The sequence below is a fragment of the Mustela erminea genome, chromosome 21, assembly GCF_009829155.1.
Source record: "Mustela erminea isolate mMusErm1 chromosome 21, mMusErm1.Pri, whole genome shotgun sequence".
Lineage (NCBI taxonomy): Eukaryota > Metazoa > Chordata > Mammalia > Carnivora > Mustelidae > Mustela > Mustela erminea.
In genome coordinates this window covers 39,598,591-39,620,062 of record NC_045634.1, presented here as the reverse complement: position 1 = coordinate 39,620,062, position 21,472 = coordinate 39,598,591, and the positions used below count along the sequence as shown (strand labels likewise).

The window sequence follows — 21,472 nt, the reverse complement described above, 5'->3', positions numbered from 1 at the left end:
AAAGGGCTTATAATTTCTGAAAAAGTCTGCCTTGTCCATTCTAAATACTTTTGATCACCGGATTCCTATTCTAATCCCTCTCACTTCGCTGTAAACAAACCTTTGTCCTGCGACCTCACTTTTGCCTGCAGCTTCCGGGGCTTTTATCCGGCTTGGACTCCCCAGAACCCAGGCGGAGACTTGGGAGAGTCTGGTGTTGCGGGAAATTACAGGTGGGCTCCCCGCCCTGCCCCGCCCCGGGCCCAGGACCGCGAGGGGACAGCGGAATGAGAGCACCAGGCGTCCGGTGCCGGTGGAGCAGGCGTCACTCTGGCGGGTAACTTTGCTCCCCGGGCAGTGGGTCCTGGAAGGGCGTTCCCACGGATCTGACGACGGTGCATCCCAGTCTGGCCCGGTGGGCTCGGTTGTCCAGATCGCTCAGGTGGTCCACGCAACCTGACTCAATTCCTTGGCCGGCGTCCTCTGTGTTGCTGAGAGCAAACGCACGGAGGCGGCCAGACCCCACGGATGGCGCTCGCTGCCTCTGCGCGCACGTTTGCTGTTGAAAGGACGGCCGTTCCCCCGCCGCCATAGTGCACCCTTCCCTGCGCACACCACGCCCGTCCTCTACGGGAAAGTGCGGCCCTGGGAGGAGGAGGAGGCTGGGCAGCAGGATGGACAGAAGCGGGACACCTTTGCGGTGACACTCCCTCGCCAGCGCCGGGCGCACGCACCCGTGCCCTTTGGCTGGAGAGCATCTGGCTCCGGAGCGGACTTAGGGTGCGCGTGTCGCTCCTCCGGATCTGGAGCGCGGTGCTGCTTCCCAGGTGCTGCGGCACGTGTGGGATCCGCGCTAACTTCGCCGCGCTCGGGCTCCGGCTCGCGCGGGCAGCCTGGAACCGCGGGACTGCCCGGCGAGCTGCAGGCGCCCGGCGCTCCCCGCGGTCTCCCGCGCCCCGCTGCGCCCCGCGCAACAGGTGGCGTCCGGGGCGTGGCTTGCGCGCCGGCGGGCGGGGCGGGGCGGGGCGGGGCGGGGCGGGGCGGCCGGGGGCGCGACGCGCAGGCCTGGGCGCCCCCGGGCGCGGGCCTGGCCCCTCCCCAGATGCCGCCGCGCGCCGGCCGCCCCCCAGTGCGCCGGGCCTCCCCGGGCGCCCAGTGCGCAGGCGCCGGCGGTGAGCTCCGACCGTGCGCCGGGCTCGAGCGCGGTTGGAGCGCGCGGCGGCGGCAGCGGCCCCGCGGACTGACGGACGGGCGGACGGACTGGCCACGCGCCATGTCGCCCTGCACCTTCTGAACTCCGAGCGCCCGAGGATGTCTGCGCTGAAGAAGGTGCGAACCCCGGGGGGTCGAGGGGCCGGGGCGCGGGGTTAGGCTGCGCGTGGGGCACGGGCAGGGACCCCTGGGCAGCCTGGGCACAGGGTCCCACGCTGCGCGGGCGGCCTCGTCCTTCGCTCGGGCTGAGCGCAGCGCTGGTCGTGGCCGGGGGTCCCCGGACCCTGGGCTCTGGGGCTCTGGGTGCGGTGCGGGCGCCGCGGAGGCGGGACAGGCGGCGCTCGGCCGGCGAGCTGGGGGAGCTGACGGAGACTGAGGAGGGGGCGGTGTCCGGCTCCCGCGGGGCAGCCGCGAGGGGACGGGGGCGCAGGTGGGCCGACCGGGATTGGGGAGGTGCAGTGAGGGCCGGGAACGGGGGCTGCGCCTGCGAGGGAGCGGGCCAGGGGTGGTGGAGGGGCCACTTCTGCGGGGTCGCGGCGGCTGCAGCGCGGGGAGGGGGTGGCCGCCGCCCGCTCTTCAAGTGGGAGCGCGAGCACCCGGCTTTTTTCGGGGTGGTTGCTAAGCGCGGAGCTCCCGGCGCAGGGTTTTGTAACCAAGCCTCCCCCGGCAGCGGCTGTTGCTGTTCTCGGCTCGCTCGCTAACGATCGCAGAGAAATAATGAGGATGTAATTATTGCAGCCTGCGCTGCCAGGGGTGGGGGCGGCAGGCACGGGCTCTGCGTGCGCTAGCAGGTGAGGCCGGGCGGAGGACGGTGCCCCAGCCCACCTGGCCGCCCTCCTTGCGCGCACTGCGCCCAGAGCCTTGGAGCCAGCTGGACAGGGAACCTGGGGGTGCCGGTTAAGGGAAAGAGTTAGGAGAGGTCGGGAGGGGGCGAGGAGGCGAGGAGGTGAGGAGGCGGAGAGTCTCAGAGGTCAAGAGGGTCTGCAGGTGGAGAGGGGAGAGAGGGCCCACGTGCCAAGGGGAGAGGGCGCAGGTGGAGAAGGGATAGGGCCCAAGAGGCAGCAGGAGAGGTCTGCGGATGGAGAGCGCGGAGGTTCTTCGAGGGGAGAGGGCGCAGGTGGAGAAGGGAGGTCTGCAGGTGGAGAGGGCGCAGGTGGACGTGGGAGGGGGGCGCAGGCGGACAGAGGAGAGACATGCCCCGGGGCTGGAGATTGGCGTGGGAAACTCGAGCAGCCTCTCTTCCTGTGACTCTTGCACACTTGTCTGCTGCTGTGATTCCAGCCGCTCTGTTCTCTTCTGCCAAACCAATGGCGATTAGGGCTGGGTCTCGAAATTGGGAATTGGAGACTTCTCAGCGCCGTGGTTTTGTATTGATTACAAGTGAAGAATGGGTGGCCAGTTCTCCCTCGGTGGTGGTAATGCTACCGGACAGGGCTGGCGTAGTTTTGGAGCGGATTGGTCTGTTCTCTCGGAGGCAGGAGAGCTCAGGGCAGGACTTCAGACAAGGACTCTCCCTGGGGTCCTGGGCACTTGCTGGCTGTGTGTCCTTGGGGAGCACTGCGTGTGTTGGGACCTGGCTGACCTGGTGGTGACTTAGTTCTGTTAGGGACTGGAACATCCCCAGGCTCTCAGCACAGCCTTTGGGAGGCTGTGTAGCACGTCCAGCGGACCTCTCCCCCGCCCTGTCCCCCACAACTTGCAAGAAACAACACTGACTTCTGAGGTTCATGTGCGTTACAACACCATTCTCATTTTTCTTCCTTCGCATTCTCTGGGTGGGTCCTAGGTAACCAAAACATGACGAACTGATGAGAAAAAGTGATTTTTTGGCAGGTCAGGTTGTCACTCTGGTGTTCAAAAAAACTCATTAATCAGGATTTTCCAGTAGCCAAATTGCCTTGTGCAGGCAGTGGGTGACTCACAGACTTGGCTCCAGCACTCATTGTGGCGCGTGTGTACCGTTTCCTTTTAGATGATAAGACTTTTTCACTGCTTGCAAGAGAACAAATTGGAATATTTGATGCCCCACATCTGGCAACACGACAGCAGACTGGGGGCATATTGTCTGCTCAGGCACATCTGGGCAGAGTGGGGACCTAATGAACAAAAACAGGGAGAAAGTCCTGTCCTAAAGCTTGCTGCCCTTTTCTAGGTCAATGCAATGTCCTGTCCTAGACAAGGAGGTCCCGAAAGGTGGGATTAACCCCTTCATAAACTCTCCCCAGAAATCTCTGTTCTCCGTGAAGAAGTCAGTAAGCCTTGGGTAACTTACTCTAGTGACTGGTCCTGTCCCAAATGCAGGATAATTGTAGGTTACAGGGCGAGCTCTGTGAGCGACAGGAATGCCACCTCAAATCATCCAAAGTGCTGAAGTGCCCCAAATGAGAGTTTTCTCCCCATGGAGATGTTTTCTCAGATAAGTGAGCTAAGCCAACTTTTCACTCTGTTAATGCCCTTTCCATCCAAGAGACTTCACGTTTATAGTAGAGTTGTCCAAAGTGGTCCTGTCCGAGGCAGAAATAAACATTCATTCTTTTACCACTATTTTTGTATGGCTTGGGTTACTGGTGATTTAGATGAATTACCCAAGGAGCTGAAGGACGTACTCTTTGAATATAGATCGTAAAGGGAAAATAAGCAAATGCATCAGGTATTGACCCTTGGAAAGGATGTGCTGCGGTCATTCATTGGGTACAATAAAAATAGATCTGATTCATGCCGTCGGACAGATGGGAGTCCTCCAGAGCACTGCCAGGATGCCGGTTCTAAAAGCATCACAGGCTACTGTGCAGGAAGTTAGTGGGCAAAACATCTCAGGCAGTTAAAACTCCTTCTTCCTCCCTCACAGTCTTATGCACAAGCCCTTTGCACCCTGGGACCCTGTCCTGGCTGATGCGCAGCCTTTCAGAGGTCTTGTTTTGCCGGTGCCGTGAACACATGGAATCAGCAGGGGGCCCCGTGTTTCCTCATGACGGAAACACTCCTGCGCAGGGAGCTGGGCCTGGGGGCTTTGGTCCAAAGGGTGGGCTTGTAGGGTGTCCTGCACCTTTGGGGCAGAGCGCCTGCCTTTCCGGCCTCCCCCAGTCCGGGACAGATCCCGTTGCTGTCTGCCTGCGGCTTCTTGCCAAAGGTGCCCGGACACCATGTGCAATCCCCGTTGTTCCTGCCCGCCCTTACCCTGCGCCCTGGCTCCGTCTGCTTCTGAAGAAGCTGCTGGCAGTGAGCCTCTCGTGGGCCCCGTCTTGGCCGGACTTGGTGCCCTGGGGGGGGTGCCTGCCCAGCCCCCGGCTGTTCTGACAGCTCCCCCCCACCCCGTGCGCCTCGGAGAACGTGCCTCCCCGAGTGGTTGCAGGAGGTCTTCTTGCTGGGTGCAGGTCATGCTGGTTCATGAGCTCTCGGCATTGCTGGGTGGGTCTTCGAGGAGGTGAACTCTCTAGACCAGCTTGTTAGGCTTCTGTTGAACGTCCCGTGCAGCACGAATTCGCCCTTCCAGGTGACTGCTGATGTCCTTCCGACGGTCACCTGTGCCCACCATTAGCGCTCCGCTGTGGTTGGAGACCCCTGGGTCCTGAGACCTCGTTGTGCCGAAGCGTCGTTACTGCTCGAATTTCGCTTCTGTAAACCAAGAAATCTCCCCCAGTTTGAGCTGGCTTTTCTGTCCCTGAGAGTCAGGTGGAATATGGGGGTTTTAGCTCCTCCAGAATGTCCACATTAAAGCTCTCATCATGGTGTAAGTTTTGTCCATCTTGAGGTGATATTTTTGTTTGATATACCTTTTTGTGTGTAACCACAGGGAATAAGAGTCATTCCAAAGAGGAATAAGCATTATCAGTCAGCTTATCCATAAAATCGCAGCAAATATTTTAAAGAGTAACTTTGTAAATGTAATTGGTCATTGTCTTTACAATGAGGTGTACTGTACTCTGCACAAAAGTAAAAATATTGAAATGATTCCCACAGGGCCCCTGGAGTATACATTGTAAGCTGGGCAAAATAAAACGATCCTCTTGTGCTACATGAAAATCTGGCCTTCTGATTTTGCAGAGCCCTGAGCAGCAGAACCCATGTTGGCAGCACAGGCGGTGACCAGAGTGTGGGCTCTGGAGTCACACCTGCGGGGCAGCCCGGGGGCCTCCGTTGGTTTGACCTCCATATACTTCAGTCCCTGTCACTAAGAGCGGGATGGATGCAATTGAGTTTTGTAGGCTTGTCACAAGGTTTAAAGGAATTGATGGGTGTAAAACACTTAGGATGGTGTGTCCAGTAAACACCCAGTAAGTGCCGACTGTTTCAGATCCCAGAGTAAACTGGGAACTGGGCTGAGCCATCCTTTATTGTGCGTAATGAAGCAATGCTCTGAACTCCCATAAACCTTAAGAATTTATTACTTCTGGTCGTCTTTTACTCGTTTTATCTATTTTGCCTCCTCTTTCCAATATTTTGACACAACTTAACCACAAAGGACAAGGCTAAAAATGGTCGACAATCAGAGCAAACAAGTATGACAACCAGGGGGGTTAACATAATTCTTTGGGCGTCAAACTTGACTGAATTTCCTGTTCACCAAGTCCGTGAGGCCCCAAAAATCTTGGCCCTGACTTGATCACCTTCTCAGGGTGGACTTTGCATGCTTGCTTTTGGTGATGAACCTGTCTTGGCCGAGGAGGAGTGGCCGTTTGGTCTGAATGTGACCCTGGGTGAATGGTGTCCTCATGGGTACGCTCTCCGAACCCAGCGCCATGTCCAGGCTCCGTCTCCCACCCACGCTTTGGGGAGCAGTACTCAGGCTTGGAGTAAGAGATCTGAAGCCATGACAGTCACTTTCCTGACCCCATAAGGTCGGCTCGATAACCCTCACAGTGCGCCGACTAGTGTGCTAACCCTCCCTGTGCGCCGACTGGTGTGCTAACCCTCACAGTGCGCCGACTGGTGTGCTAACCCTCACAGTGCGCCGACTGGTGTGCTAACCCTCCCTGTGCGCCGACTGGTGTGCTAACCCTCACAGTGCGCCGACTGGTGTGCTAACCTTCACAGTGCGCCGACTGGTGTGCTAACCCTCCCTGTGCGCTGACTGGTGTGCTAACCCTCCCTGTGCGCTGACTGGTGTGCTAACCCTCACAGTGCACGCGGTTACCCTTTCCTTCTCTCCCTGTCTCAGGACGACGGATTTGGGGGAGGTGCTGGCCTCGGGCACCCTTGGACCCCGTCTGTCTCGCTGTCTGTTGCAGCGTGTGAACGAGAGCAGTGAGCAGACGCTCAGCCTGGCAGACCTGACCTCACGTCTGGTTCCCTTCCTTCGTCCCCACAGCTCCTTCTGTGGTGTTCTAGGCTCTGCTCTCGGATCCTGTCCCTGCTTTGTTCCCTGTTTCCTGACTTGGCCACGAGCGGAATGACGCCACGCTTCTGCCCACACGCAACCACTGCGTCTCTTCCGTGCTTTCCTCGGTTTGTCCTTTCAGACCGTGTTCCACCGTGATGTCCCCGTTGGCAGGTTCCCCAGGCCTTCAGTGCTGGAAGCAAGTCATCCCTGTGCTTCTCTGTGCCTTTCTTGGGGAACGTTCCCTGGAAGACCATTATTTGTGCTGCTAATGCCTCCATGTGCCCGCTGCCCAGCTCTGTCCACGGTGTGGAGGAGGAGCAGTGAAGGGGTGGATCTGGCCAGCCCCCCATTCTGTCTGAGTGTTTGAAGTCATGTTACTCAGGAGATGCTTGAGTGATACCCTCCCTGGTGTCTTGCGGGAGAGGCTCCTCGTTGACCAGCTTCCGTGCGTGGCTTCTCAGTTGTGTGGGAGGATGTTGGAGATGTGGGATGTGACACGTGCATCAGTGGGTTTGGGTACATTTTTAATTTTGCTAGAATATGAAACTTTTGGCTTTTTAAAAATGTCCATTTTTCTGACATTTTTTGTGATTTGACAGTTTCTGAACAAATTTCTGAGCATCTCTTTTCTGACTCTTAAAAGCGGTGTAAATCTATTGGCAGCTTAGCAATTTTCTTTTAACAGTTGAATGTTGTTTTTTTGAACTTAATATGGCCATTTTAGGATATGACATTCGTGGGTCTACAATAAAATGTGATAGATTTCACTCTAGTTAGATTAAAATTTTATTTTTGTTGCGAAAGAGTGTCTACGTAGCTCATTGAAACAACCAAATGGCATTTTGTTGTCCTCAATTCATCCACTTGCTTGTTTCTCTAATGATGTTTTATTGAGAGTCCTACCACTCATATAAAATAAAACTACTTTTGCGTATAACTCGTCCCAGCAGTTTCACTTCTGTGAACGTACCCTACGAAAATAGTCTCGAATTTATGCGCAATTACTGAAGTGATGTTCAGTCCGGTTTTATGTTATACTAAAATATTGGAAAATAGGAACAATAAGAAATTAGATAAATTCACTGTGTTATAGCCACTTCACAAAAAAAAGTGCACATCCAGGGAACAGATGGAAGTTACGTATTTCATATGAAACAGGTGTTCCTCTCACATTAAGGGACAAGACGAGATTACAAAGAGTACATTCTCACCCCAGTCTCTGAAGCTTCTCCGTATGGAGCACGGAGTCGGGGGCGGGGGGCCCTGTCGGTCCCCATCTCCTGTCCAGAGCGCAGAGTGAAGGCAGCTTCCTCCAGCGGTCCACGCAGCAGGCCGCCCCCGACCCGGTTAGCGGTCTCAGTCCCTCTCCTCACATGCTCTGCTCACCCTGGATTCTCCCTGTGCTGTTTTTGGGGCTGGGGCGCATCTTGGCACTGGGCTTCTGCACAGCTCCCAGCCCTGCCTCTGTGCTCCCAGGACACAGCGGTCACCCCTCTCTGCGTGGAGCCACCACACTCGGCACTTTGTCAGGGAGGCCGGCCCGTGCCTCCCGCGCTCTCGAGCTCCCTGGTTACTGTCTGACGCACTGAATGGTTTACTTCCTTATTTTTGGATGTTTGTTCCCTGCCTGTGATCACTAGCATACACGGAGCCCTTGCAGGTGGCAGGCACGCTGCTGAGTGTGTAAGGCCCAGTGCCGTGCTCTTCCCTTGCACAGCAGCCCCGGGAGGTCTGCACATTGCGGAGGGGGAGATGAGGAGAGACGGGTGAGGGGCTGTGTTGGGGACACATCTGTGGTCTGGCAGAGCCGGAGAGAGGAGCCTCTGGCTGGAACGGCAGCCCTGTGAGCTGGAGGGACATGTGCATTTTGGTCACTGGTGTGTCCCAGGGCCCTAAAAACAGCTGGGCCCTGGTGCTCAGTCCGTGTTTGCCGAGTGGTGAGGACTGACAGAGCTCATCTGCAATGCTGGGACAGGGCCAGCTTTTGGTCCTTTGTTTCTGTTTTATCAGAAACGTGGATGGTCCCACACACAGTGACTGAAACAGGATGTGTTGCTCTTGTCATAAAGGGAGGTGGGTGGAATGTCATCGGGGATCCTGGTTTGTCCCCGTTCTGCACTGGGTCTTCCCTGGGTTGGTCTAGCCCCTCCCAGGGCAGGTGGCTGTCTTGCTTGGGCCTTTATTCCCAGGTGTGCGCACAGCTGCTGGGGGAGGAGGACTGGCCTCCGCTGGGCCAGCTAGCTGCTGGGCGGTCCCTCTGCAGTGCTGGATGGGACAGGCAGAACTTGGCTTCCAGCTCTGGTCAGGTACACTGTTATCTGGGACAGGGACTGCGTTCTCCAGACGGTCCTTCTGGACCCACATTCTTTTTGTCTGCGGGTCTGCCATCCTCACACGAGCCTTCCAGGGTCACTGTGCTCACCGTCCTCACCCAGCCAGGACAGGGAGGAGCCAGGAGGACCCCGAGGGGCAGAGTCTGGGGGCACAGACCACTTTTTTCCCTTGGCCTCTGTCACCTACCTTGTCACTTGCAAGGCTGATAGTGACAGGTCACTAGCAGGGTCTGTGGGACCCTGTCCTGGGGCATCTCAGCCTTGCTTTGCTCTGGATTGAATCACGCAGCTGGCTTAGCTCCTTTATCCAGACACCTTCAGGGCACCTGGACGCGGGGCTGGGCGGGAGGTGGTGGTGGGGAGCATCAGAACAGCAGCCAGGCAAATGTGTTTTTTCGTTCTACTCCCCGAAGAGAAGACGCTTACTGACCTTTTCCCTGTGAAGTCATTGAGTGCAAACTGGGGAAGATGAGGGCCTCAAATCCTGTATCCTCCTAGAGCATGTCCTAGTATGTTGTACGGAGCTATCTCCACGGGTACGTTGGGTAGAACAAGGGTCCGCAGTGTTATAAAGTTAACAGCATCATGAAGGACCACTCGTCTTACTAGTGATCAGAAGGGCGAAGTCTGTTCTCTGCCTCTGCCTGTGAGCTTTTGTTCCAGCCCTTTAGAATTTCCCTCTATTTTCGATCTAGAATACTCTTAGAGAAGTATGCTGTGTTTTCCCTGGGAACAAGAACAGGCAGACCCCGGAGGTCAGAGTCTTACTGTCGAGCTCGGTAATGCATGTGCTTGGCTCCTGGGTCCTTTCTTGCCAATACCTCTTGCATGTATGTATTCCACTTTTACAAACTTCACTTCTGGGATAATGGTTGTCTTTTCCCTTAGCTGGTAGAGAAATTGTGGGGTAGTTGTGTGACATTCATAGATATTTTTTCTTTTTCCGGCCGTTGGATCTGCTAAATATTTAGAAATTATAGAAAAGCACAAATTAATGACGGCAAAGTCACCAGTAATTCCGTGGCCTAGAAACAATCCTTGCTTCTGATTGCTGCTTTCCCGTCTTACTCTTACTTTTTAAACCGAAGTTGTGAACTACCGTGTTTCTTTTTTCACTTTATATTCGTTTCTGAGAATGTGCCCATCGTTTCAGAATACTCTTTGACGGGATTTTACTGAAGCATAGCATTCCAGTATATGCTGTTATCAAGCATTTCTGCAGTGTTCAGTGTTCAGTTGCTCACCAGAATCTTTGCAGCCATTCAGGAGACTGACTGGGGGCGGGATTCCTGTGGCTCCGTCACTCAGTCTCTGCCTCCGTCCTCACGTGGCTTCTTGTCTGTGTCCGCTCTCCGTCTCCCGTCTCTCTCTTCGAGGCTCTCTTGTCATTGGCTCTGGGACCCACTCAGATGACCTGGGAGCGTTGGCGCATCTCCGGGTTCCTACTTGAATCAGACTCTCAGAGATCTCCTTTCCAAATAAGGTCGGGTTGCTGGGTTCCAGGCAGTGGAGTGGCTGTCCCCAAGCCCGTGGGCATGAATGTTCTTAGAACTTGAAACTGCTGCCAAGCTCCTTCCAGAGCAGGACGTCCCCACCAGCACCGTGTGAGTGCTTGCTCTGTGACCCCCTCGCCACGACCGGGAAAGGGCACAAGTGTGCACTGATCGTGGCCCAGGACGGGGTTTGTGAGTGTAAGAGCCACAGAGCAAAGGAAAGGAACGCTGGGAAACTTCTCTGGGCGCACCCGGGGACCGAGGGCGCGTGGCGATCTTGCTGGGAAACTTCTCTGGGCGCACCCGGGGACCGAGGGCGCACGGCGATCTTGCTGGGAAACTTCCCTGGGCGCACCCGGAGACCGAGGGTGCACACGGTGATCTTGCTGGGAAACTTCTCTGGGCGCACCCGGAGACCGACGGCCCACACGGCGATCTTGCTGGGAAACTTCTCTGGGCGCACCCGGAGACCGAGGGCGCACAGGGTGATCTTGCTGGGAAACTTCTCTGGGCCCACCCGGAGACCCACGGCGCACAGGGTGATCTTGCTGGGAAACTTCTCTGGGCCCACCCGGAGACCGACGGCACGCGGCGATCTTGCTGGGAAACTTCTCTGACAGCACGCGGCGATCTTGCTGGGAAACTTCTCTGGGCCCACCCGGAGACCGACGGCACGCGGCGATCTTGCTGGGAAACTTCTCTGACAGCACGCGGCGATCTTGCTGGGAAACTTCTCTGGGCCCACCCGGAGACCGACGGCGCGCAGCGATCTTGCTGGGAAACTTCTCTGGGCGCACCCGGAGACCGAGGGCGCACAGGGTGATCTTGCTGGGAAACTTCTCTGGGCGCACCCGGAGACCGAGGGCGCACAGGGTGATCTTGCTGGGAAACTTCTCTGGGCGCACCCGGAGACCGAGGGCGCGCGGCGATCTTGCTGGGAAACTTCTCTGGGCCCACCCGGAGACCGAGGGCGCGCGGCGATCTTGGAGGCACGCTTGTTCTTATCCTTCCACAGGTTGATGACCTTATGGACAAAGAGAATTCTCACGAGTGCATAGAAATGAACAAGGAATAGCCAGGAAATTCATGAAGGAATCAATAGTTTGGTCCATAAGCATCTGAGAATGGCCAGAATCACTAATCAAAGGTAACAAAAAGGCAAACTAAAAATCACTTTTCTCAATGTATACAATAGGTTATGATTTTAAAAATAATGAACGGCCGCCCTTCTCCGTATTTGATGATCAGACATCTGAGCACGAGTCCGCCACCTGTATGCCCTGCACGTTTCCAAAACACGCCCGAGGCCCTCGGACCGGCCAGCGAGCCTTCCCTGACGCGCCTTCCCCTGCGCTTCCCGGCGGACCAGAGAGCACGGCGCTCGGGCTCTATAATGAAATACAGATTTCCTCTTCCAAAAGGTTTAACGGGTTAGCGTTTAAGAAGAATTCGAGTGGGCTAAATGTAGTGTCTGAAAACTGTCCGTCCTAAAACCGACCCATCTTGAGCTGTCCAACGGGGCTGGAGAAGGTGAGCTGCCCGAGCTGCCGCAGGGTGGGCGCTCGGGCCCCTGGCGCCTCTGCGGGTGGACGGGTGCCGAGAGCAGTGTCCCAGCCGTGACCACGCTCCCCGCGGACACGTGTGTCCTGGTGGTCTTGCTGCCTCCGACGCTCCGTGCCATCGCTGTCTGACGTGTTACAAGCTCCTGTCGCATTTCCGATGACTGCTCAGGGGCGTCTCTCCCCGTCCCCGTCCTCCGCTTGCCGGCTCGGGGTCCTCCCTGCCCGTCTTCGCTGCTTTCTCTTGGAGACACTGAACAGCCGAGTTGTACGGTTTAAGGGACCCCCGCCCTTGCCTGCGTTTGCTGCTCTTCCCAGGCCTGGCCGTTAGCTCAGGCCTCACCCGACGTTCTCAAGCTTCTGTTTTCTGTGCGCCTGCCTCGCCGGTTCTCCTTTGTGACAGGGTCTGTGTCCGTCCCCCCTGCGGTCAGAAGGGACGGTGGCAGGCGGTCCTTGCCCTCCAGAGGTTCCTGGTCTGGCGGGAGCCATGGACACGGCAGAAACGAGCCGTTGGCCTCGCCCAGCACTTAAAGTGGTGGCTGATGTGGGGACACGTGGACCCGGGACCCAGGGGAACAGGGGTGCGTGGGGCCTGGCTAGCCTCTGGGTGCGTCTGACTCGGTCGTCCAGGAACAGGGGTTGAGGCCGCAGGTGGGGACTCAGAGCGGTGCATCCTGTCAGTCTTCCCGCTGTCATACCCCAGGCCCGTTCATCAGTGCTGAACACCGTGGATGCCCTGTAACGGGGTCTGGATCCCCCTGAAATGTACAAGTGATCGGCTGCCCAAGGTGGCCAGAGGCGTGGGGTGGGTGAAGACCCAGCCAGGCTCTGAAAGTGGACCCTGCAGGGCCCGGCAGATGTGGAGTTTGGTGGCCCCTTGTGACGAGGCCTCTGAGCAGTGGGGTGAGGTTGGCCGTGTCCCTTTGCCGGAGCAGTCCGGAGTCACCCCACGGTTGGCTGTCTTGGGTTTCGCAGGGCCGTCTTCCTCTCAACTGTTCTATTCCTTTGTCCGCCCAAGTAGGCTCCTGCTTATCCTATTTCTCAATTATTTTTAAAAATGCGGCAAAAGCCACCGTCCTCCTATGATTGTTTTGTCCCAAACCCTCACTTTAGAAGAACACAGATTACAAGCTTATTTGGGTCAAGTATTGTCCTCTATTTCTTGCAAACATGCAAACAGTGGCCTTGAGAGTTTAGAAGACTCTACAGTGTGGGACACAAGCCAGGAGTAATGGCGTCGCTGTCCACCTGTGATTCCTGGGACGGGAGGACGGTGGTCCCTGTCCCGTGTCCCTTGCGTCCCCGAGCCTGGCCGTGACAAATGTCTCTTGGGAGCAGTAGTCACACTAGGGCATGTTAGGAAGGCTCAGGGTTCTTTCTCTTTGCGGATAGTTGACGATGTTACAGTAGTGTCAGGGTGCAACATAGCGCTAGGACGGTTTTGCTGCGCTCACACGTGTAGCTGAGTCTGGGGACACACAGTGCTGTTGCAGTGTCACTGTCGTCCTGTGCTGCGCTCACACGTGTAGCTGAGTCTGGGGACACACAGTGCTGTTGCAGTGTCACTGTCGTCCTGTGCTGTGCCTCTCATCCCCTGACCTTCATGCCGTACCCGGATGTCTGTACATCCCACTCCCCTCGTCACTGTGCCCATGCCCCCAACCACCTGCCCTCCCGCAACCACCCGTTTCTTCTCTGTATTTATGGGGTGAGTCTGCTTTTTGTGTGACTCCTTTTTCTTTTTTTTAGATTCCTTATATGTATAAAATTTTGTGAGACTTGTCTTTCTCTGACTTGTTTCACTCAGCATAATGCCCTTTGGGTCCATCCGTGTTGTTGCAAATGGCAAAGATTTCGTTTTTTTATTGGCTGAGTAATAGTCCACTCTTTATATCCGTGTGTGTGTGTGTGTGTGTGATGCGTGTGTGTGTGTGTGTGTGATGCCTTCTTTATCCGTTTGTCTGTTCATGGGCACTTGGCTGCTTCCATATCTTGGTCAAACTGAGGGGTTGTGTATCTTTTTAAATTATTGTTTTTGTTTTCTTTGAGTAAATTCCAAGTAAAGGAATTACAGAATCATATGGTAGCTCCATTTTCAACTTTGAGGAACCTCCACACTGTTTTCCAGAGCGGCCGCACCAGCCTGCATTCCCACCAGCCGGGTAAGAGGAGGCTCCCCTTTCTCTGCAGCCTCGCCAACACCTGTTGTTTCTTATATTTTTTATTTCAGCCATCCTAACAGGTATGAGGTTATTTCTCATTGTGGTTTTGATTTGTTTTTCCCTGATAATTAGTGATGTTGGTTGTCTTTTTTATAGTGTCTGTTGGCCATCGATTGTCTTCTTTGGAAGAGTAATCCTTTAGGTTCTCTGCCCATTTTAAATTGGATTACTATTATTATTTTGGGGTATTGAGTTGTAGGAGTTCCTTATATATTCTAAATATTAACCCCTTGCCAGATGTTTCATTTGCAAATATCTTCTGTTCAGTAGGTTCCTTTTTATTGCTGGTTTCTGTTGCTGTGCAGGCGCTTTATTTGGGTGTAGTCCCAGTCACTGAAGGTTGCTTTTGTTTCCCATGCCAGAGGAGACTTACCTAGAAAAATATTTCTATAATTGATGTCAAAGAAATTCCTGCCTGTGCTATCTTTCAGGAGCATTATGGTTTCAGGTCTCACATTTAGGTCTTTAATCCGTTTTGAGTCTGCGTGTGGTGTCAGAAAGTGGTCTGGTTCTGTTCCTTTTATATACCGTCCAGTTCCCAACACCGTGTTGAACAGGGAGGCTTTTCCCCATTGTGTGTTCTGGCCCCCTTTGTTATAAATTACTTGGCCGTGGAAGCTTGGGTCTGTTTCTGGGCTCTCTGTTCTGTTCTATTGATTCGTGTTACTATTTTTTGTGCCAGTACCATGCTGTCTTGATAACTACAGCTTTGTAGTATTTCTTGAAATATGGAATTATTTTGAGTTTATCTTTGTGTATGGTGTAAGGGAATGGTCGAGTTTCATTCTTCTACATATAGCTGCCCAGTTTTCCCAGCACCATTTATTGAAGAGACTGTCTTTTTTCCACTGTATATTTTTTCCTGTTTTGTTGAAGATTATTTGCCCATAAAGCTGAGGGTCCATATCTGGGCTCTCTACTCTGTTCCACTGGTGTATGTGTCTGTTTTTATGCCAGTACCATGTTGTCTTGGTGATCACAGCTTTGTAGTAAAGCTTGAAATCAGGTAATGTGATGCCGCCTGTTTTATTTTTGTTTTTCAACATTTCCTTAGCGATTCGGCGTCTCTTCTGATTCCATACAAATATTAGGATCATTTGTTCCAGCTCTTTGAAGAATACTGGTGGAATTTTGATTGGAAAGGCATTAAAAGTATAGATTGCTCTAGGCAGTATAGACATTTTAACAATGTTTATTCTTCTGATCCAAGAGCATGGAATGGTCTTCCATCTTTTTGTGTCTTCTTCATTTTCTTTCATGAGTGTTCTCTAGTTCCTCGAGTACAGATCCTTTACCTCTTTGGTTAGGTTTATTCCCAGGTATCTTATGGTTCTTGTTGCTATAGTAAATGGAATTGATTCTCAGGGGTGCCTGGGTGGCTCAGTTGGTTAAGCAACTGCCTTTGGCTCAGGTCATGATCCCAGCATCCTAGGATCGAGTCCCACATGGGGCTCCTTGCTCACCAGGGAGTCTGCTTCTCTTTCTACCTCTGTCTGCCATTCTGTCTGCCTGTGCTTGCTCACTCTCCCTCTCTCTCTGACAAATAAGTAAATGGAATTGATTCTCTAATTTCCCTTTCTGTATTTTCATTGTTAGTGTATAAGAAAGCCACTGATTTCTGTACATTGACTTTGTATCCTGCCACGTTGCTGAATTGCTATATGAGTTCTAGTAGTTTGGGGGTAGAGTCTTTTGGGTTTTCCATATAAAGAATCATGTCATCTGCGAAGAGAGAGAGTTTGACTTCTTCATTGCCAATTTGGATACCTTCTATTTCTCTTTGTTGTCTGATTGCTGTTGCTAGGACTTCTAATACTATGTTAAACAAGAGTGGTGAGAGTGGGCATCCTTGTCGTGTTCCTGATCTCAACGGGAAGGCTGCAAGCTTTTAACCATTGAGGATGATATTTGCTGTGGGTCTTTCATAGATAGATTTGATGAAGTTCAGGAATGTTCCCTCTATCACTATACTTTGAGGCGTTTTAATCAGGAATGGATGCTGGATTTTGTCAAATGCTTTTTCTGCATCGATTGAGAGGACCATGTGGTTCTTCTCTCTTCTCATATTAATTTGTTCTATCACATTGATTGATTTGCGAATGTTGAACCATCCTCGTAGCCCAGGGATGAATCCCACCTGGTCATGGTGGATAATCTTTTTAATGTGCTGTTGGATCCTGTTTGCTAGGATCTTGTTGAGAATCTTAGCATCCATATTCATCAGTGATATTGGTCTGAAATTAAAATCAAAAGCTTCTGCACAGCAAAGGAAACAGTCAAAAAAACAAAGAGGCAACCCACGGAATGGGAGAAGATATTTGCAAATGACAGTACAGACAAAAGGTTGATATCCAGGATCTATAAAGAACTCCTCAAACTCAACACAGACAAAACAGGTAACCATATCAAAAAATGGGCAGAAGATATGAACAGACACTTCTCTAATGAAGACATACAAATGGCTATCAGACACATGAAAAATGTTCATCATCATTAGCCATCAGGGAGATGCAAATTAAAACCACATTGAGATACCAGTTAGAATGGCCAAAATTAGCAAGACAGGAAACAACATGTGTTGGAGGGGATGTGGAGAAAGGGGAACCCTCTTACATTGTTGGTGGGAATGCAAGTTGGTGCAACCACTTTGGAAAACAGTGTGGAGATTCCTCAAGAAATGAAAAAGAGAGCTTCCCTATGACCCTGCAATTGCACTACTAGGTATTTACCCCAAAGATACAGATGGAGTGAAAAGAAGGGCCATCTGTACCCCAATGTTTATAGCAGCAATGGCCACGGTCGCCAAACTGTGGAAAGAACCAAGATGCCCTTCAACGGACGAATGGATAAGGAAGATGTGGTCCATATACGCTATGGAGTATTATGCCTCCATCAGAAGGGATGAATACCCAACTTTTGTAGCAACATGGACGGGACTGGAGGAGATGAAGCTGAGTGAAGTAGGTCAAGCAGAGAGAGTCAATTATCATTGACTGGGGGTGGGGGAAGGGGGGAGGTTGGGGGAACCAGGAACCAGGTGCTGGATATTAGAGAGGGCACGGCTTACATGGAGCACTGGATGTGGTGCAAAAGCAAAACTGTTAGGCTGAAAATAAATAAATAAATAAATAAATAAATAAGAAATATGGGATTATTTTCTTTTTGTTTTACCTTCACAGCCTGGCTTTGGGTATTTATGGTGTTTTGTGGTTCCATACAAATATTAGTATTATTGGTTCCAGTTCTGTGATAAAATGATTTCGGTATTTTATTTTTTAAAGATTTTATGTATTTATTTGACAGAGTGCGAGAGCGTGCAAGCACAAGTAGGCAGATTGGCAGGCAGAGCAAGAAGCAGATTCCCTGCTGAGCAGGGAGCCCTATGCGGGACTCGATTTTAGGACTCTGAGATCATGACCTGAGCCAAAGGCAGATGCTTCACCGACTGAGCCATTCAAGTGTCCCATGCTTTGGGTATTTCAATAGGGATTGCATTGACTCTGTAGATTGCTTTGGGCAGTATGACATTTTAACAATACTGGTTCTTCCATCTGTGAGCTGGAATAGCTTCCATATGTATGGTCCTCATTTTCTTTCATCATTGCTTCATAGTTTTCAAAGGTGTTTAACCTCCTTGGTTAAGTTTGTTCCTGGTATTTTATTTTGTGGTGCAGTTGTGAAGGAGATTGTTCTATTGGTTTCTCTTTCTGCTACTTCATAATCAGTGTATAGACACACAGCCAGTTTCTGTACATTAATTTTGTATTCTGCTGCTTTACTGAATTCATTTATTACTTCTAATAGTTATTGGTGTCATGTTTAGGGCTTTCTAAATATAGTATTATGTCATTTGCAAATAGTGGTAATTTAACTTTTCCTTACCATTTGGATGCCTTATATTTCTTTTTTCTTGTCCGATTGCTATGGTTGGAACTTCTCATATTGTGTTGAATAGAAGTGGTGGAAACGGGAATCCTTATCTTGTTCCTGATCTTAGAGGAGAATCTTTCAGTTTTCATGATTGAGGAAGATGTTGGCTCTGGATTTTTCATATTTGGCCTTTATTAAATTCAGTTGTGCTTTCTCTAAACAATTTTTTTGAGTTTTTTTTTTCTAAATCACGAACAGATGTTGAATTTTGTCAGTGTTTTTCTGCATCTATTGAGGTGGTCATATGATTTTTTTTATCCTTTATTAATGTATTATATCATACTGGTGGATTCAAGAATATTAAACCATTCTTGCAACCACAGAATAATCTCACTTGTTTGTGGCAAATGATCCTTTTAATGTATTATTGGATTTGAGACTCAGTGTTCTTTAATGTTCCTTCTGGGCTAATATGGTCACAGTTTATTTACACTGAAGCTTTGTAGGGAAATGGGGGCAATCAGTCACTGGGAAGAAGGAAGTCTATTTAAATCATAAGTTTGCCTGTAAACATTTCCTTCTAGGAATGAAAAACTGAAAGTTTCTATGAGATGGCAGGTATCACTGAAGGTCTTCAGAAATCACAGGCAAATCTGTGAGAAGCAAGAAGGTCTAGGTGAGGCCATCCCAGAGAAAGCAGGGGTAAGGGAGGAGCCTTTAAAATTGAAGGCAGTCACAGAGAGAAAGTAGAAGAAATAATAGTAGGTGCAGTCAGTTTCCAAGCCCAGAAACTTTTCTGAATTCTTTATTCATCTGTTCAAATATCATAGGCATAAAGAATTTATCAGTGAACCAGATGGAGATTTACCAGTTTTTAAACAGAATGCCTGTCCCCTAAGATGATCCAACATAATAAAATGAGATAAATAATCATTATTTTCCTTGCAGTATTTAAAAATGAATGCAAAGAGAAAGCTTGGTAAGTTTGCAGTCGGCCACAATTAGAGATAATGGCTCTGTCGGTGTAATTGCGACAGGTCAGGCATTTCAAGGTCCCTGAGAGTCAGAGCTGTGGAAATAAGACAGGATAGTCTTTGGTTCCCTGTTTAAAGTGATGCCCTGGTAACTCCCTTCATTGGTTCTAGCCCTTTCTCTCGGGGGAGGCCTCAGTGCCCCAGTGAGCCACTGCCATTAATCACTCCTGCCAAGAGGAAGTGGTCCTGAGTGAGGGTGAGCAGGTGTCCAGAGAAGCTGGGCTTGTCCCATGGGAATTCCAGAGCCAGCCCTGTCTGAATGATATGTCCAGCCTGTCCTGGGCTCACTGGGGCCCCTGGAGGTGTCTGCCCTACCCAGTCGCCAGCTCCATGTAGGAGCACTTCTAGAGTTTGCTGAATTCAGCTCCACTGGACTCTGACAACTTCTGCTGTACCTTAAACAAAGGGACAGATGTTTCCTTAAACAGTAGGGAATCACACTTCCAGTAGGATGGTGATCGCACACCTAAGAAACTTGAAGTGTGGATTTCTGCGTGTCTCAACTCTTCTTCTGTGTGCGAAGCCTTTCGTGGAGGGCTGAGTAAACATAGGTTAGAGGCAAGGCCTGTGGGGTTGGCATTCCCCGTTCCCATAGGAAGGAATACACAGCTGTTGGACGTCTGCAGATGGAGTGGACATTAGGAGGGCGCCCATGCCTTGTCCCCAGGATATGCATTTTCCATCCCTCTGGTAAAGCTTCCTAGCAATTTAAAAAAAAAAATATATATATATATTTTTGTGGGAGAGAGAGTGTGTAGAGAGAGGGGTGGAGGGAGGGGCCCAAGCAGACTCCACGCTGAGTGTGGAGCCTGATGTGGGGCTCCCCGCACTACCCTGAGATCATAACCTGAGCCGGACAGGAGAGTCAGGTCGACCCGGGTGCCTCCTTCCCAGCAACGGGTAATAATCGGGGTGACTTTGGGTGAATTTCTAGGTATCTGGTGGTCACTCTCCTTCAGAAGGTACCTTTGGTCCCCGTCTGGTAGACACAAGCGAGGACGTTACTGTTTGTTCATTCATGGGAGGCGGCGTCGCGTATACTCAGGGAACAAGATCGCCCTGGCTGGGGAAGAGTGTGGAGGGAGATAAATATTAAGAAAATGCGCACCAGTTCCTAGAAGTGTAATCCCAGCTATCACCACAAGTCTGCTGTGGTCCTCTGATGACCGGCAGCCTGAGTGTGGGGGCACAGGTGGCATTTCAGGTGCGTTCTGAAGAACAAGTAGGAATCAGGAGCAGTGTTTGGGGCGGAGGTAATGGCCTTCCAGGCCCAAGGAAATGCTGTATGGGGAGCATCCAGGGCTCCCCAAGGCTTCTGCCTGGGCTGGATGGTGCCATTCTGGGCAGTATTGAGGGTCTAGTGAGATTGGAACCATTAACCTGCTACCTGGGAATGTTTGCTAATCTGCTTTTAGGTAATATGGATGTAATTGTATATTTAGGAGGATTTTAAGAGAATACTACATGCATGAACTTTAGTTTGCAAAAACCAGGTTTCATTTCTTAAGTGTGGTTTGGGATTTGCTATTCCTTTTCCTTCTCCCCAATCTCTGTTCACATCCAGCTCACCTGGAGATCTTCTCCACCATCTTTTGGATCATCTAGAATCTATGGGATCCCAGAGTGCTCAAAGAGAAGTGTCTGATCAAGCCTGGCATTTTATAGGTGGGGAAACTGGGGGTGGCCCCAGAGCTCCTGCACCCGGTAGGAGTGCTCTTCCCTTCCTCCAGGCTCTGCACCCGACAACGCTCCCCCCCCCACGGTGCTTGAATTAGTAGAACATTCGCTTAGCAGGCCTCCGCCTCCAGTCTCCCTCGGCTTGAAACCATCCTACACACAGCTGCTGGGATAATCTTTCTAAGGCCATTTTTATCATGTCACTTCTCTGCATGCTGCTTTCTGTTGCCTTTTGTCAAATCCAGATTTCTCCCTTCTGGCTTTCAAAGCTTGCTGCAAAATATCCTCTTTCCTGGGGTACTCCCCATGAAGCTTTATGGAGCAAACACTGCTCATGCGGGATTCCTGCTCACAGTTTACTGTTGCCTGCCACTGGGCCTTTGCACAAGTCATATCACCCATCTGGAAAATTCTGTACCAGCCTGTTTCTTGTGCTACACTTCTCCTTCGATCTGTGTCCATTTCTCTTTCCTATCCAACTCTGAAGCCCTTTTTATCCTAGAAGGTCTATGCTTCCCTCCTCCAACTCTGGCCATTCCTTTATTCTCTGGTTCCTTTAAGTATTTCTGTGTTTAGCTTATAACCTTCAGAAGATGTCCTATACAAGATACCTTAAACCATAAACCATACCTTAAACCCATCATCATGTCATGGCTAGTTAGAGTTACAAACAATATCGGGGGTACCCCACAATGAGCTTTCTTAAAAATAATCGTTCTCGGGGCGCTTGGGTGGCTCAGTGGGTTAGGTCGCTGCCTTCGGCTCGGGTCATG

At 51.5% G+C, this 21,472-nt stretch overlaps 1 protein-coding gene across 3 annotated transcripts in view; it reads left to right on the top strand.

The window, feature by feature from the left end:
- The first annotated feature begins 1,059 nt into the window (after positions 1-1,059).
- The window catches only part of DLGAP2 (DLG associated protein 2), a 779,475-nt gene continuing 759,062 nt past the window's right edge, over positions 1,060-21,472 (top strand). For all 3 annotated transcript variants that reach the window (XM_032329112.1, XM_032329109.1, XM_032329110.1), the window contains exon 1: positions 1,060-1,308. In XM_032329112.1, the coding sequence (XP_032185003.1) occupies positions 1,291-1,308 (18 nt within the window). In that variant the 5' untranslated portion in view covers positions 1,060-1,290. The remainder of the gene's footprint in view (positions 1,309-21,472) is intronic.